This window comes from Dermacentor albipictus, chromosome 2 (assembly GCF_038994185.2).
Source record: "Dermacentor albipictus isolate Rhodes 1998 colony chromosome 2, USDA_Dalb.pri_finalv2, whole genome shotgun sequence".
In the NCBI taxonomy this organism is placed as follows: domain Eukaryota; kingdom Metazoa; phylum Arthropoda; class Arachnida; order Ixodida; family Ixodidae; genus Dermacentor; species Dermacentor albipictus.
This window is the reverse complement of record NC_091822.1, coordinates 192,222,314-192,237,366: the sequence shown is the minus strand read 5'-3', so window position 1 is coordinate 192,237,366 and position 15,053 is coordinate 192,222,314. Positions and strand designations below refer to the sequence as shown.

The 15,053-nt window shown below is 52.7% G+C and overlaps 1 protein-coding gene across 4 annotated transcripts in view; it reads right to left on the bottom strand.

Annotated features, from left to right (window-relative positions):
- skd (mediator complex subunit skuld) overlaps positions 1-15,053 on the bottom strand; it is a 159,061-nt gene that overhangs the window by 107,142 nt on the left and 36,866 nt on the right. For 3 of the 4 annotated variants that reach the window (XM_065427429.1, XM_065427430.1, XM_065427432.1), the window contains exons 1-4: positions 13,125-13,244; positions 11,591-11,843; positions 2,595-2,679; positions 70-147 (exon numbers count right to left, since the gene is read on the bottom strand). In XM_065427429.1, the coding sequence (XP_065283501.1) occupies positions 70-147; positions 2,595-2,679; positions 11,591-11,843; positions 13,125-13,229 (521 nt within the window). In that variant the 5' untranslated portion in view covers positions 13,230-13,244. Of the gene's footprint in view, positions 1-69; positions 148-2,594; positions 2,680-11,590; positions 11,844-13,124; positions 13,245-15,053 lie in introns of those variants that run through there. The other variant, XM_065427431.1, reaches the window with a different exon arrangement.

Here is a 15,053-nt window from a genome sequence, read left to right as displayed (position 1 = left end):
TTGTGTCCCTTTAGTGAGGCCAGCACTGCATTATTGCAACACAATAATCATAAAAAACACTGTCCTTACCCCCTATCTTTGTCTGAACTATCGCAGGGCTGAAGAAACCATTTGCCCATCCTGGTAAATCCTCTTGATAATAGGCACCTGCAAGTGTGCAGAAAACAGAATGAAAACACAAATGGACCTTTTCACAAATTCCGCTGCGCCACCAAGTGGCCGCGCAAAGCACTCTGGGAAAACGGAGCGCCGCCGCGCCGCGCTCGCGTCTTCCGTCCGCCTCTCCGACTGCGCCCGGCCACCGAAAAGACTTTCTCAGCCATGTCGTCGTCATCGCTGTTTCTTGATCTTCCTGTTGTGTCTGCTGCTCCTTTGCATGACATGACACAGTTGGATGTCGCGTTCTGCCGCCATGGATCACCAGCGAAACACGGTAAGTAGACGCAAAGACCGGCGTTTGCCCACTGCATGTTACATCGAGCCCTCGCCGCACATTTGCGCATTGCTCCGCTGCTGTACACGGGACATAAATGCATACTTCGAAATAATTATGCCCGGCTTGCAGGTCTGTGTTTCGTTGCTGCTGCTGTTTACAAGTCATCAGACAGCTTAGTCTGGTACTGATCGTTCGCGGTCGTGTTGTTTCCACTTCAGCAGCAACTGAATGAGCGTGCAACGTTGCTGCCATATATTCGGAATGCTATAACTACCTTTTCCGACGCGAATAAGTGTCCGTGCAAGAGCAGGGGGAAGGTTTTGCCGCTAGCGCTTCGGCCACCACTTGGGCGTGTGATGTGATGTCGCATAAGATCGCGCTCATATGCATGTTGCGTGCGATGAAAGTAGGTTAGGCAGGTTGGCTGGACATTTTCGGAACATGGAAAAACTCTGTGCGGTTCTGTCCATGTTTGCTACACCGCGCTGCGATTATACAAGTACGATGCTTGCATCAAAAGTGTCACTGTCGAGACTGTGGCTCTTGAAATGCTATCGTGAGCCAAGTACGATGTGAACATTCAAACCTAGAGCGAGCGCAGAAATTAATTTTCAGTGAAAATATTCAGACGCCAGTTCTGCAATAGCTAATAAAAGTTACTTTCCATTACCAAGAACAATATTAAATTGTTAAAATTATCGTTCTATAAATGTACAGATAGCTTTCTTTGCTCTTGGTGTCTGCAGAGTAGTGAAGTAAAATGTTTCTTTACAAGTGCTGAAGCATTGAAAGAAAGTAAACTACTGATGAAGTTTTGTGTTAACCTCGCAGGTTTTCAATTGCATGCAGAATTTCTTCACTTCACTGATTGCCCAGAGTATACATATTACTGCCTTCCATCATAGAGCTTTGAAAGAAATTTTCGTTGCTTATCAGTGACTTATTTTAGTTGCAAAAAAACCTTCATATCTACGTTTACATAAGTAATCAAATGGTTACTCCTAGAAGGTATCATTGATTTGTCTATCTTCCAGGCACCACTGCAAGCCGTGGAAAATGTCCAGCCACTATCACTGAGTCTCACGAAAGGACTGTGGACTAAACAGCTGAAAGGCCTGTACAGAAGTTTTGCGGAGAACTCCATTAAATGGAATGATATGTTTTTGTCTTTTCTTGAGTTGTTGCTACAGCCGGGCACGCAACATGTTTGACCGCCACCGCGATTCTGCTTTGCGGACATGTCGAACATCTAAAAAGCACCACAAAACTACAGAAAGATTAACCGATAACCACCACTACAGCCCACTGCTAGATATTACTAAGAAACACCAACAACAAGCACGAGAAGACGCACAAGGCCAGAAAACTGCGGCAGAACAACGCAACACCTGACAGCAGCCGGCAGGCGAGCACAGATAAAGGGGGAGACGACCGCTCCGTTCTCCCATCATGCTTAGCGCGGATCCGCTAGGGGATGGCGCGGCGCTGCAATTTGTGGAAAGGTCTACTAGGTACCATACATGTGTAAGTGTAAGGAACCTTCACAGTTGGTGGTGATGATATAAGTGGGATGGTTGTACACTCGTTGAAATTGCCACTATTTAAGAATGAAAATGCCCAAAAGCCCCTCACAAACAGTTGGCAAATAATTTGCTAAACACAGCACCTCAACACAAATTCGTTAGATAGTAGGCTTATGCAACTGCGACATGAGTGAGGTTGGTGACATCATGAGTATAGGGCATTCCATAAAACAATTTCTGGATCCCCTTGCCACACTTAGCTTTACCAACACCAAAAAGCCGTAACAGCAATACATTTAGCATTGAATATTGCAAGTTAGTTTGTGATAGCAGTTCTTGGGGAAAGTACTGTTGTTTCAATGTCATCTGAATATGTAGAAAATGCACACACTTCTAAATTAGTATGTGCATTATCTGCATATCCTGAATAATAGTGATCTGTATAAGATGAGCTGCTAAATGTCTTAAATTTCTAAGTCGTTATATTTATATAGCAGTACACACACATTCACAGCAATGTCAATTCTGTGCCTACGTTGCCTGGGCATCGGTCGCTTTTTACAAATCTGCCTCACAGACTTGCACTTGCCAAAGCCTTCATTCATGACAAGTGGCAACACGCTTGGGTGACTTACCTTTGTATAAGGTTGTGTAGAGCCTTGAACAATAGGGAACGACACTCGTAGGAGAGGCCATTTTCCCAGCTGCCTTGCTCTGTGTCTGTAAAAGAAATTATTTGCTCTGTCATGCTTGGATTGCTATTAAATGAGAGGAAAAAGACGGAGGTCCTAAATGTGCTGAAATAAAACTGCATAGCTAGTCCCAGGCATTACTTCAGTGACGACATATCAGCAAACAGCTCCTATATGAAAATGGCACTTTTTGCAATGTACATAGCTTTTTAATGCATTCATATTCATTGCCTACAGACAAAGTGAGTAACCATACCAAAATCAATACACATAGAAGTCAGTGTTCTTTGTGTCCATGTACAGATAATATTCACAACTTGAAGTGATTATCTTTCCTTCTTTCATTTTTTTTAACTTCTATATTCAAGAAACCAAAAGAAGTATACAAAACACTCTTTGGAAAAATAGCTTAAAAGCTAGTAGTCAACATAATGTCAAATCTCCAGGTTTCTTCCCTGCCATATTCTCACTGCATAGTAAATAGGTTCTGTGGCCCACAATGTACAAGCATTTATCAAGTCAATGTACAAACAAGTGTCTTGAGCTGATGTTTGTAGATGCCACAGTGTAACTGCTGTCAACACAAGGTCGCAGATGTTGCACCAGTGTTGCTCTGCTTAATACATTTTTTTTTCTGGTTACCTTTTGACAATCATTAATGTTTTGAATTTCCAACACAGTAAACACTGATGACATGCATGAATGAATGTTGAGTTGAATAGTTTGAACAGCATTCCAGATGATTTGGGCAAGTCATATTAACATAACACTTCTTTGATGACGATTGGCATGTCAATATGATGATGATGACGATTGAAGTTTATTAGCACAAGTGCATCTAAGGCCAACGAGTGCCAGGACATGTGTTTTGCTTTAGCAAAATTGTGAGTTTAGACTACCTAAAATAACGGCTGCATGTCAAGATACCTGTCAGTGGCACTTATCCAAGCTAGCGAAATGTGAGAAATAATTTCTGACAGGAATGTAATGGGAATGAGCACCAGCTTCCAAAAGGCAGTGGGTCAATAAAACAAAACTGCATGTAGTTTTCAATACTGTGAACAAGCACTACTGACACAAGTTGGCCGCGGCTGCCATCTGCGTGGCGGAAACATGCAGATACTTCAAGGGGAGTGAGATGTCAGGCATTGCTTAAACGCAGCGGCAACATGAAAACTCGCGAATCTGCACATCCCAATTTGGACGCACCCGTCAACAGCTCCAGTGCGATGGACTAATTTTGGGCCGCCGAAACCGGCACGTTACGGATTGTGCTCAACCACGCCCCTCTTTCCCTCCCGCACGCAGGCGTCATCCTAGCGAGCAGCCGAGCCGGTGGTCGCCGACGAGCGCGCGGGTAGGGCCGTCACGTGACACGACACGCCGCCTCCACCACCTTGGCGACCCCTTTCGGCCCCGCGCCAGCGCCCCGGGTCTCAGGAGCGGAAGGAGGAGAAAGCCCCCCCCCCCCCCCCAACATCCCTCGCCGCCGTTTTCGCGGTGCGCAGCAGGCAAATGCCTACACGCGCGCCACGCATCGATTGATCCAAGGCCCCCGTACGTGCTGTTGCGCCGCCGCTCACGTTCTTTTTTATTCCACTGGCCCAACGGCTTCCTTTTATTTCGCCAGAGCTTGCAAAGCGTCTTGAGAAACGGTTACAAAACCCGGACAACTGTAATCGCAGTCCCACCACTTTCTGCATGAAGCGCGTGTGGGTTGCGACACATGCTTGAAAAGGCGGCGTCGTGAAAGTATTCAAGGTCACTTTATTTACGAAGCAAAAAAAAAGAAAGTTTTGCGATGTTGTACCGACGTAAAATGACGTAACGTCACCGCTACCTATCAAACGAACATTTGTATCGAAAACATTGCAGCGCTTAAGACATGCGAGACAGCGAGCCGTGGCGGTCGCACCGCTTTGTATACGACATTTACTTCTGCGTCCTTGGCTTACGCGCTCCAATACTTCTGAGCTATCAACGAGGCATGTTCAACAACCGGCCTTGACATGCCTGCTCTGCTGACAGGTGCACACAAGTCGTCGACGCGCAAAACGTCGCTCTTCCACGGAGACGCATGCAAAACGTTGGTCGACAACGGATGTATGGAAGGCGTCGGACACGGCTGCTCTTCTCTCTCGCTGCCACAGGCGGCCGCGGACCCGGAAACGACCACAGTGGCCGCACGCGGAAGCGAGCTGCGCTCTGCGTGCGTCCCTCACTCTCGGCGGCACGCACCTCGCCGGCCTCGGCGTCTATCGACCGGCGCAGGTCGCGAAGACTCGCGCCTCCCCCCTCTGCGTTGGCGCAGCAGCGAGCCCGCTTTCGGGCCACCTCGCCGTTTCTGAAGCCCCGTCGCGAGCGGGCGTAGTACGCGTGCGCGCCAATAGCGGCGAAACGACGGCGAGCGGAAAAATCTGGGGGCACGCGAGCGGAAACTGCCCCACGATCGACTGGTTGGATCCGAACCTCTTCTCCTTCTGTGCTGCGCCAGGCGTGCATTTCGTGCGCGACAACGCGCAGAATCTTGCGACGATTGTTTCCAAACATATCTGCGACCTTGCCACGCCGCAACCCGCGCCTTCGTTCTCCCTCCCGTGCGCTTGTGCACGAGCGCCCGCATATGGGTCAACCAAAGCGCGCGCGGCGTGGTCGACTTTTTTGCTGCGCCGGCCCCTTCTACGCTTCAGCTACGATCAGGAACACCACACGGTCACCGGGAAAGCCTCAAAATAAAGAAAAGCGCTGCATCCCTTCACCTTGCTGCGCTAAAGGCACATAAGGCATCCTAAGACGTGCGACCCTATTAAATGTAGTCGGCGAGTTTTTAACCGAGCGAAGATTCGTTGGCAACGAAAATCATTCTCACCGGAGTGCGGGAAAACACAATAGTGATCGATTAAATTTCGAGGCGAGCGGGTTCGGTCACCGTGGCCACCGAGAAGGGCTTGCCGCGGGGAGAGAGAAGCCACGCCCGCTTTGTACGAAGAGGACCCTGCCCGTTCCCGGGGGGCACGCACGCGTGTCGCAACACATGCGCGCGCGCGTAAATGGGGCGCAGCCAAGACGGCGTGCGCTTAATGGAGCAGACGCGACAGTTTTCTTCCCGTCTCTGTTCGCATACTAGCGACAAATATAGGTAATTAAACCTGACCGAAAGGTTCGCCTTCCAGAAAGCCTAGCCGCGTGCTCTCTCTCCGATCCCGAGCTTCTCACCAAGACTCCAACCAACGGGAGCAAGCAGGCCAATGTCAGTCCTCCGCGGGACTCGAGAAAGAGACCACCTCTCAACGTGGATAAATGCACCGCGGGGCCCGACCCACTTGAGGAGAAAACGCCGAACCGGGCACCGTCGTTCGTTCATAGTGCACACGGGGCGAGCGAAAAGGAAAGGCGGCCGCCGGGTTGACGACCGGGCGAGAAAAAAGAAAAGCGCGCGGTCCCGTTTGCGCCAGTGGGGCGAGACCGCCGGCGAGGCTCGCTCCCCCTCCGGTGCGTTCACCCCAGCACGCACGCACGCGGCCGCCGGGCGTAGACTACGCGCCGTGCGAGCGCACGTCGCGGGAGCCGATGTACTCCCCCCCACACGCACACCCCCTTTCTTTTTTCGCCAGTCCGGTCCACTTTGACCTCGGCATGCTCATGACTCCACGGCGGAGGGTGAAACCGCCCCGACGATGAGCGCCACGAGCCGGCTCTCGCGTGGCCAGAACTTGTCTCCCAATAAGCCATTCGCTGTTGCAGCGCGTGCCCGTCCTGGGGCATCGAACGAATGCAGTTCAAGCGATTCCCGTCGCTTTACCACCCGACCGCGGCTGAAGGAGACGGGCACAAACGAGCAGATCGACGCGTGTCACGAGCGGAGGAGTGTATCAACCGCGATCGCGCACACTGGGTCACTGCCCTTCCACCACAGCGGCGCCCCACGTCGCACGAAGAGGCGTCCGAAAACGGGCGAGGGGGGGGGGGGGGGGCAGGCGTCATGAGAGCGAACCTGCTGCACAACCTGGCGACGACGGTTAAAACACGCCTCGACCACGAGAGCAGGGGCAGCAGCGCCGAGGGGACAGAGCGACGTCGTGGCCACCCGTCCTCCCCGCGCGCGGACTGACAGAGGAGCATGCTCGGCGATCGCTCCTGTCGCCAGGCCTCAGTGCGACCACACGGCTACGGCTGAAACGGGGGCGGGGGGGGAGAGGAGGCGGCCACCGAAGAGCAGCAGCGGCAGCAGAGTTCGCCCCTCAGGAAGGAGCAGGCCGGGCCGGCTCAATGAACTCGGGCGGGCGGCTGGCTCCGTGGAACGGGAGGGGGTGTTCCCCAGCGGCGCCGAAAGACAGACCTGAGTCGAGGCAGTGAGGAGAAGGCTGGGGGCCACCGCCTTTTCGCGAAATAAGAAGGGGGGGGGGGAGCATTCGCCGTGTACCGCCGACACACGCGGTGCGTGACGCGGCGCCACTGGGAAGGGCAACGCGGCCGCTCTACACCGGGGCACGTCCGCACAACTTTTCGGCACGCAGCGTGTACACAACAGACTCGCTACCTAATAGTGCTGTTAGCACGTCTTCACGTGCTTCGCCGATTGCACTACAGAGGTGCAACAATATATATATATATATATATATATATATATATATATATAAAGGACACGAAACGGCCCTGTAGAGGCCACAACTGCAAAGCGTATTGCAAATGTACCACATTCAGCAACTATGCACTACGACTCAATTTTACCGCTTGCTGCTTCGGCAAAAGCAGAATACCATTCTTGCACACGCATGAAGTTTGTCACCAGAGGCCCACACTTCCCAGTAGCAGAGAAGCTTCGCGTTTCGTTAACGCGCCACAATGCTGCAGTCCTATACTGAATGTTTTAAGAATAATAACCCGCACCCGCGGCGTCAGTCGCACACGGTGCGGGCAACGCTCGCGCCGCAGCAAAGGCTACGTGAGTGCTAGCACGGGGGCCTACACCCCGACGCCCACCGGTACGGGTGTGCAGGCCACCACGCACCTCCGCAGGGGGAAAGAACGGCGGCATTCCTCGGGCACACACAACGGCCAACGGATCACGGGGAGAAAGTGGCCCGTTTCCGGTCGGGAGGTATCGCCTCTCCCACCGTCTCGGGCGGGGGAAGGGCGGCTACAAAGCCAAGGATGAGACCGCCGACTCGCGCGACCTTACCTGGTCGCCCCCTCTCTCTCTGCCTGCGCTCGGTCTCTCTGCTCTCAACGAATGCGTACACCGCCGTGAAAGCCGCGGGCTCGCGCCTCCTGACGCCGCTGTTCGGTGCAACGGAGCGCCCGCCACGAGCCGGAGCCGGCAACGCACCTCTCCCGCTGCGGAGTTCAGACAAACGACCCCGCCTAACTTACTGGGCCATCCCCGCACTACCACACCGTGGCACGGGCCGTCGTGAGCGCAGCAGGCAGGATTCGAAATAAGCACCGCACACGGGATAGCGCCCTTCAGCCCAACACGACTTCCTCAAAGCAGGCACGGCTAATGATCGCCAAATTCCTTCCGAGATGGGCACGCGCAACGCCGACGCTGCGTTTCGTCAACTATGCACGCAACTGGAAGCGCACATGCGCCGTCTTCCTTCACCTCCCCTCTTTCACGGCGCCCGCGCTTTTCGGACGAAAGGAGCCAGTCGAGGAGACATCAGCCACGAGGGTTGCGCGAGTCAGCCCCACTCAGTCCTTTACTTTTCCATCGCAGCCGGGCCGACCGGTCAATACACCACGCCCGAAAATCCCCCCCCCCCCCCTCCGTCCGGAATAGAAAGGATACGCCAGCGAGGAAGGCAAGGGGGCGCCTGGTTTTGCACGGACAGGCAGGCGGCAGCCAAGAGGGGGCGAGGTCGCCAGGTGCGCGACCGACTCTTCAAAGAAAACTGCGAAGGATACCAGCGGTAGCACACACTGCGGCGGCAGTCGGCATCACCGCCACGCGGGGCAGCGCCGGCATAAGGGCAAATGTGCCCCGTGGCCGCGTTATTTTGGCAGCCGAGACGGAAGCCCGCCGGCGCTGCAGCAACCAGAAGTAGGTCGCGCGACAACCCCGCCGCCGCTCGTGGCCAGGGAGGGGGGAAAAGAAGCGAGGACGCAGCGATGCGCCGCAGCGCGGAGCGAGCACGACCCAAACAATGAACGCCGCGGATGTCAATTGCGATGCACGCATAAGAAAAAAAGTAGCCGAGCTAATTAAACCCAAGCCGTACGCGGATCAGCAAAAGAGGCGCTCCGGTTCTTTTGTTTTCTAGAGTAATGGGGTCGTCGACAAAAGAAATCAAAGCCGTCGCCTGGGCGTTTAACCGACCACTGCTTCACGAAGGCGGTGAGAACAGCTGTTTCGCAGCTGCGGAGACAAAACGGATCGAGGATTGCGGAGGCGTCTCAGTCATACAACACAAAAGATTCGAGAGAAACTGCAAAGATAACAAAAACAAGGAAGAGATGAGGCGGGGGGGAAATAGATAAGCAAGTAGACACACGGCAGGCTCGCAAACAGCAAAGGCGTCATGTGCCAAAGGCGTCCTGCGCACCGCGCGAAGAGACCTCCGAGGAAGCGAGAAGCAACGGCGCGCCCCAAGGCCGGCCACAAGCAGCGGGGAGGAGGGGGAGGGGAGACAGAGAGAGAGATAGGATGCCGTGCGTGCAGCTTCTGAGAGCGGCCGGCACGCGCGCTCGTCACGCGACTGCCTCGCCCGCGACGACAACTCGTCTCGCCTCGCAGCGTCGCGACGGCTCCCGGTGCGCGTTCACGAGCGCTGTTTGCTGCTCGACTTCCACGCTCCCCCCGCCAGAACGGGTGCGTGAGCAGGGCGACTGGCGCCTCGCCGACGGTACAGAGCTGACGTGACGCGCCGCCGCTGTTCGTTCAAACAGCGCCTTCTTTCGTCATGCGCGACTCTCGTGAATAGGCGCGTGTCCTCAATGATCCTGGCGTTATCAACTTACAAGCCTTTCCGCCAAGGTGTAATGATGTTCTGGCTCATGCATTCCGCATAGGGAAATGCTCGTCTACTTCTGGGACCTCAATACCAAGCTACGGAACGTTCACATCTCCGTGTCCACCAAAGGCGCTCGGTGATAGCCCGAGAGGGATTGCTCGACACGACCACAACCATTACTATTATTGCGATAGCAAATATATGGACACTCCAGGCGCATTTCTGCCGACGACGTCGCTGTGAGGTTCCGCATAAAATCCAAGGGCGATAAAAATTGCCGCCGCGCGCCGTATGCTGTATGCGTGTGGGGAAGCGTGCGAGGGTGAGTCGGCGATCGCGTCTCGAGGAAAGCGGGGAAGAAACCCACCGATTTTCCATCGCGCGCAATGCTCGGAGGGAGGGGGGGGGGTGCGTTCTGAGCGCCCGGCTGGGCCGCTGTTATCTTAAAAGCAGTCTGCCACGTGCAGTCCGCAATGCGCTATGTTTTTGCAGCTTAGTTCGCGTTGATGCGAGCGACAGCACGAAGGTCAATCCGCTCGCTGCTGCTGCCGCGTTTGCTCACTGCAGCGTTTTGACAGCGAGTCTCCGCGGTCATAGAGTGAGACGTGTTCATATTTGCTTGTGCGCGTGTGACACCATGCTTGTTAATTAGTATGTTTATGTTTACAAGTTTATACAGCCGATACAACTACTATCCTTTCTTCGTACAACTCTCCGTTAATTGCTATTGCAATCGATGCTTCGGCTTTCGGGCGAAACTGCGACTTCTTTTAATAGATGTGTGGACATCGCCTCTGCAAGTACTATTTGCTTGTAGATAAATTAAATATTTCTTCGTCAATAATAATGTTAGTAACCAAGACGCCCCTCACAATTTACTGTGCAGTCACTGTATGTCCAAAAAATGAATTTAAAAGTGAAGCGTCACCGACTCCTGCCTCCGACCCCCACTTAGCCGTAGGCTGACGCGCGCCACAGGTCGACCCCCCTCCGCAGCGACTGGGTCGCCGCAAACTCAAACGTTAAGGAAGGCGACGCGCACCTCCCTGACGACCTCGCCGAACGCCAGACCAACGGTGACGCCGGCTAGAGTATCCGTGCCAAGGTCGGGACGATGCTGCTGGCCGGCACAGGACGCGCGGATCGGCGAAATGCCTGCTCGCACTGTAGCCGAGTTTCGCCAAGCCGCAAGGGTACGCGCTGTCGTCACACGACGCAATCACTGCCGCTAGTGTCACCTTCGGTTCTTACGAACGAGCCCACCTTGGCCAAGTTCGATCTTCAAAGACACGTTCTAGTTTTGGAATATATGTCTGTAGCTGGAAGGTGCACAAAAACTTCAAAATTAAATGGGCGCCCAAGTCTCCAGAGAGAGATTGTGAAAAGGAAGAGGTGCTATTCCTTTTGTTGTTGTTGTTAGAACCCAGCGACAACTTTCGTTACCAGAAGAAACAGGCCAAATACACACAGGCCAAATACATTGTGAACGCATGCTGCACAGCAAGAAACATGACAGAAGGGAACCGCATTCTGGCATATGGGAGAGGGCTTCGTTCTTATGTGGACGTAATAATAGGCTGCCTGCTGATGCTTATTCACGCTGTTCCTGATGTCTAACCGTTTTAACATCAAATGTACTAGGCCGATTATCCATACATTTCTTTTTTTTTTTTCTGCTAAACGATTCCCAAAGTAGAAAGACTGGCTGATCGATCGTAAGTATTGCGGGCCATGAGACAGTCAGATGCAGCGATCACATTAGTACAGATGAGCTCTACTCTTGCAAGCCGCACTCTACTTGTTTAGCTTCCCGGTCAAACATAACTAAATGATTCTAGTGTTTCAGCCAATCCTGCAGCGCAGTAACGGTACCACGGGTCTTTGTTTGCGAGCACCTGGAGGTGGTCTGCATTTCCACTTGGCTGCACGCGGCGGCTCACGCCTTTTTCCCCCCACCCCCCCCCCCCCTTCGAAGCAAGGACTCACCGTTGAGCTCGGGCGAGACGAGGCCGGTCAGGTCCGGCTCCTCGCCGTACCAGAAGAGCCAGAGCTCGCGCCGGTGCTGCTGCTGCTCGGGCCGGGCCACCCTGCGCCAGACGCACAGCAGGTCGGCCGCGAGGCACTTGGCAAACGACCACAGCACGGGCTCGGACAGGGGTTCCACGCCACCGCTGCCGCCGACTGCCGACGATGAGTGCTCGGTGCTCAGACGACGCCATTTGAGGCCACACAAGTCCGCCTGCGAAGATGCGGACATCGCAAGTCAGTTAGTTTCTTGGCTGTACATGGGCCGCATTTTGTAACATTACAATTCATTATTCCTTTTATTTTTCTTCCGCCCTTTTACATTGGCTCGGACATGACTCGCAGATCGCTGGTATAAGCCATTCGGTGGGCCGCAAGAGAAGCAGAATGAAAAAAATAAAATAATGAAATGGAACGTTACATGTAAGGTAAGGGCTCAGGTATTTGTATAACAGCGAGCTGCAATAGCGGTGCTCCACATGAAACCATTAAAGCTTGTTTACTTCAAGCGTACTGCTGGAATACGCGCACACAAATTACAAGCCAAATGCGTTCGTCAAAGTAATTCCATACGCAGGTAACTGAGCAAACGCCCTAACAGTGTGCGCTGTGAAATAAGCAGCGGCAGAAGCAAGTAACAGCGCGTGAAGTCGGGAGAGAGCGGAAAATACGGACGCAGTTATTGCGCTTGCCTTTTCCCTCCCTCCTGTCGACACTTGACGCTCGGTTGTTTCCTTTTCTTAAGGCTGACCTCGCCTACCTCAAACCAGTCGTATCCATTTACAATGGACAAATCCATTCGTTCCGTCTTCAAGTACTACGCCAAAGCACTGCTGCGATAAGTGAATTTGTATCGAACGGAATTGTTACCTTACCCAGCTGTTGCTGCAGCAGTAAGCATTCGTCCAGTTGGAATTTCAAGGTAAAATATTAGTAGGCAGCAAAAATATGATAAAGCCGAACATGACTGTAGATGATGAGACTGGCCGCGTAGCAGTTTGTTGACGCGCTTGTTAGCGGAAGTGTGAGCCACAAGGATTGAACTAAAGAATACCGTTAAAAAGAGAGAGATAGAGCAAGCAAACACACTAACAAGAAAACAGGGACATCGTCAGAATTTCACTTTTCTTTAGTGCTTTCCTCGGTGTGTGACCATCTGGACCTAATGTGTTGTTTGATGTTAAATGTGCACTTGGGATGGCGGGAACAAGCGGTATGGGGGGAGGGGGGGGGGCACGTCACGTTACCCACGCGCGAGTGAATAATCCTGGGTGCAATGGTCATGCATCCTGTAACAATCATGTACACTGAAAATCACACCTAGACGATCGCACAAACGTCTTTAGAGGATCCATTCCCACAACGTTTCGGATGCCGCGTGCCATCCAACGTAGCCATGCGAGCCTCCTTAACAGACTATGTGTTTCCCTTACGCGACAATATTCGCATCACATGCGGCGCGCGGTCTCGCCAGACTCCGATATGTGAAATGTACCTGAGACAGCGGAGCACATACGCTAACTTGTTGCTCGTGCCGAATACGAATGTGGACGGCAGGCAGGACCTTTTCGCTAGCGCCAATTAACATCAGGCTGTTCATTGAAAAAGTGTAACTCGGCCGTTGGCTGGACGTAACATTGTTACAAGTGGAAATATACCGACAAGAGAGACTACACTGTCTTTACACTGCAGCCAGACCGAAAAAAAAAAAAAACGCTCGCGCCAAGAGCCCGGACACTTCATCGTCTTTCTCGTGGAGACTCATCTTTTCAGCATATGACGATGGTATCGTAACACTACCTCCCGGCGGCAAAAGCGCCGTACCAGTGCTGTTAAATATCTAAGGCGCGTTGGGAGTTGTAGGGCTTGAGCCTGGCGACGTACACAACGTCACTTGTTGTCACAACGGAGGGCTTTTTGGGCGTGGCTAGAATGATTTCATGGGTGGCATCGGTCACTTGGCAGAGAACGCGATGGGGGCCTGTGTAACAGGAAAGTAGTTCTTTCACGAAGGCCAACTTTACGGGATGGTGACCAAAGCAACACGAGGGTGCCGGGGGAAATGTGGACATCAAGGTGGCGTAATCGTAGCGGTGCTTCTGTCTGTCTTGAAACACTAGCAATATCAACGAACCGAGCCAAAAAGGCTCTCAGAATTTTTTGTCAGCATAAGCTTAGATACAAGTTTGAGCACAGGCCCCTCGGACACGAACGTGCATGTAATCGCAACCTGCTGCCTGTCCTCATCATCATTGCTCATACACTTCCCTCTTTTGCTTCTTCCAGTGGAGAACAGAGGCAAAGGACTGTCATCGGAGACCGACCTCTATTTCCTGGAAAAATTCGCCTCTCTCTCGCAGCCTATTTGAAGACTAACAAGTGAAACAAGAAGGAATTATGTGTGAACGTGTTAAAAAAAATATTTTATGTAACAGTGTCATAATTTCATCAAGCACAGTTTCTGAGGCTGTCAAACAGCTCATACCCCTTTTCAGGGATTAGGTTAGCAGGCGAGTGTGTCATTATCCCAACCTACATTCTGCGATGCTACTGCCGAAGAACCGACCTCTAATTGCAACGAGTTATTATACAGCGCGCGAGCAAAAAAAAATAATAATAATAAAAAAGAGTAACCAATTGATACTTTTACCGCGATGCTAAAGCCCGATTAGCAGGCGTACGGGATGCGCGTCTCTGTAAGCGTGTACGCGAGCGCACGCGTCTCAGAGTCGGTACGCGTGTGACGAAGGCGAGCAGCCACACGATACGCGCACTAGTGAGCACTTCATTGCGCGTGTAGCACAGTGCTGCTAAGTCACCTACAGGAGTACGCTTGGATTTGAGGAAAGCTTATTTTTAACTTAGAAAAAAGAGGAAATCGCGACCGAGAAATCTGATCCCGATCGGGCTCGACGGCAAGTGAATGTTTCACGCGTATGACACCCATATAAAATTTTGAGCACTTGCCTGTTACGGCAGCGCAGGTCATCACGTTTCTCGCCACCTCGGTCTACAAACATGCTTATTCACGAACACTCACGCGCTTATTCTTATGGTGCTTGTGCTTCGCCAGCCAAAGTCCAGGGCGAGCCCCAACCCAGGCGACCAGCGGTTGATCGTTAACAGCGTCCATCGTCTTTATGCGACACAGAACCCGCGGTGACTGCAGGCGCATCATCACGGTTCCGAAACAACCACTTGTTTCCAAGCCCGCGCCGTTAAGTTTACATGCCGGCCACGTGACAATGGAGCACGAGCTACCACTTCCGTCGCGTACGCTCAATATGACGCTCAAAATCAAGCTCTGCCTACACGCGCGCGGCCTGCGCGTCTCCCCTCTGTATACGCATAGGACAAGCGCGCATGGGCTCGCAGAAGCGTGACGCGTAGCCAGGCGCGTACGATTTAGCCCTGTATGGTGGGG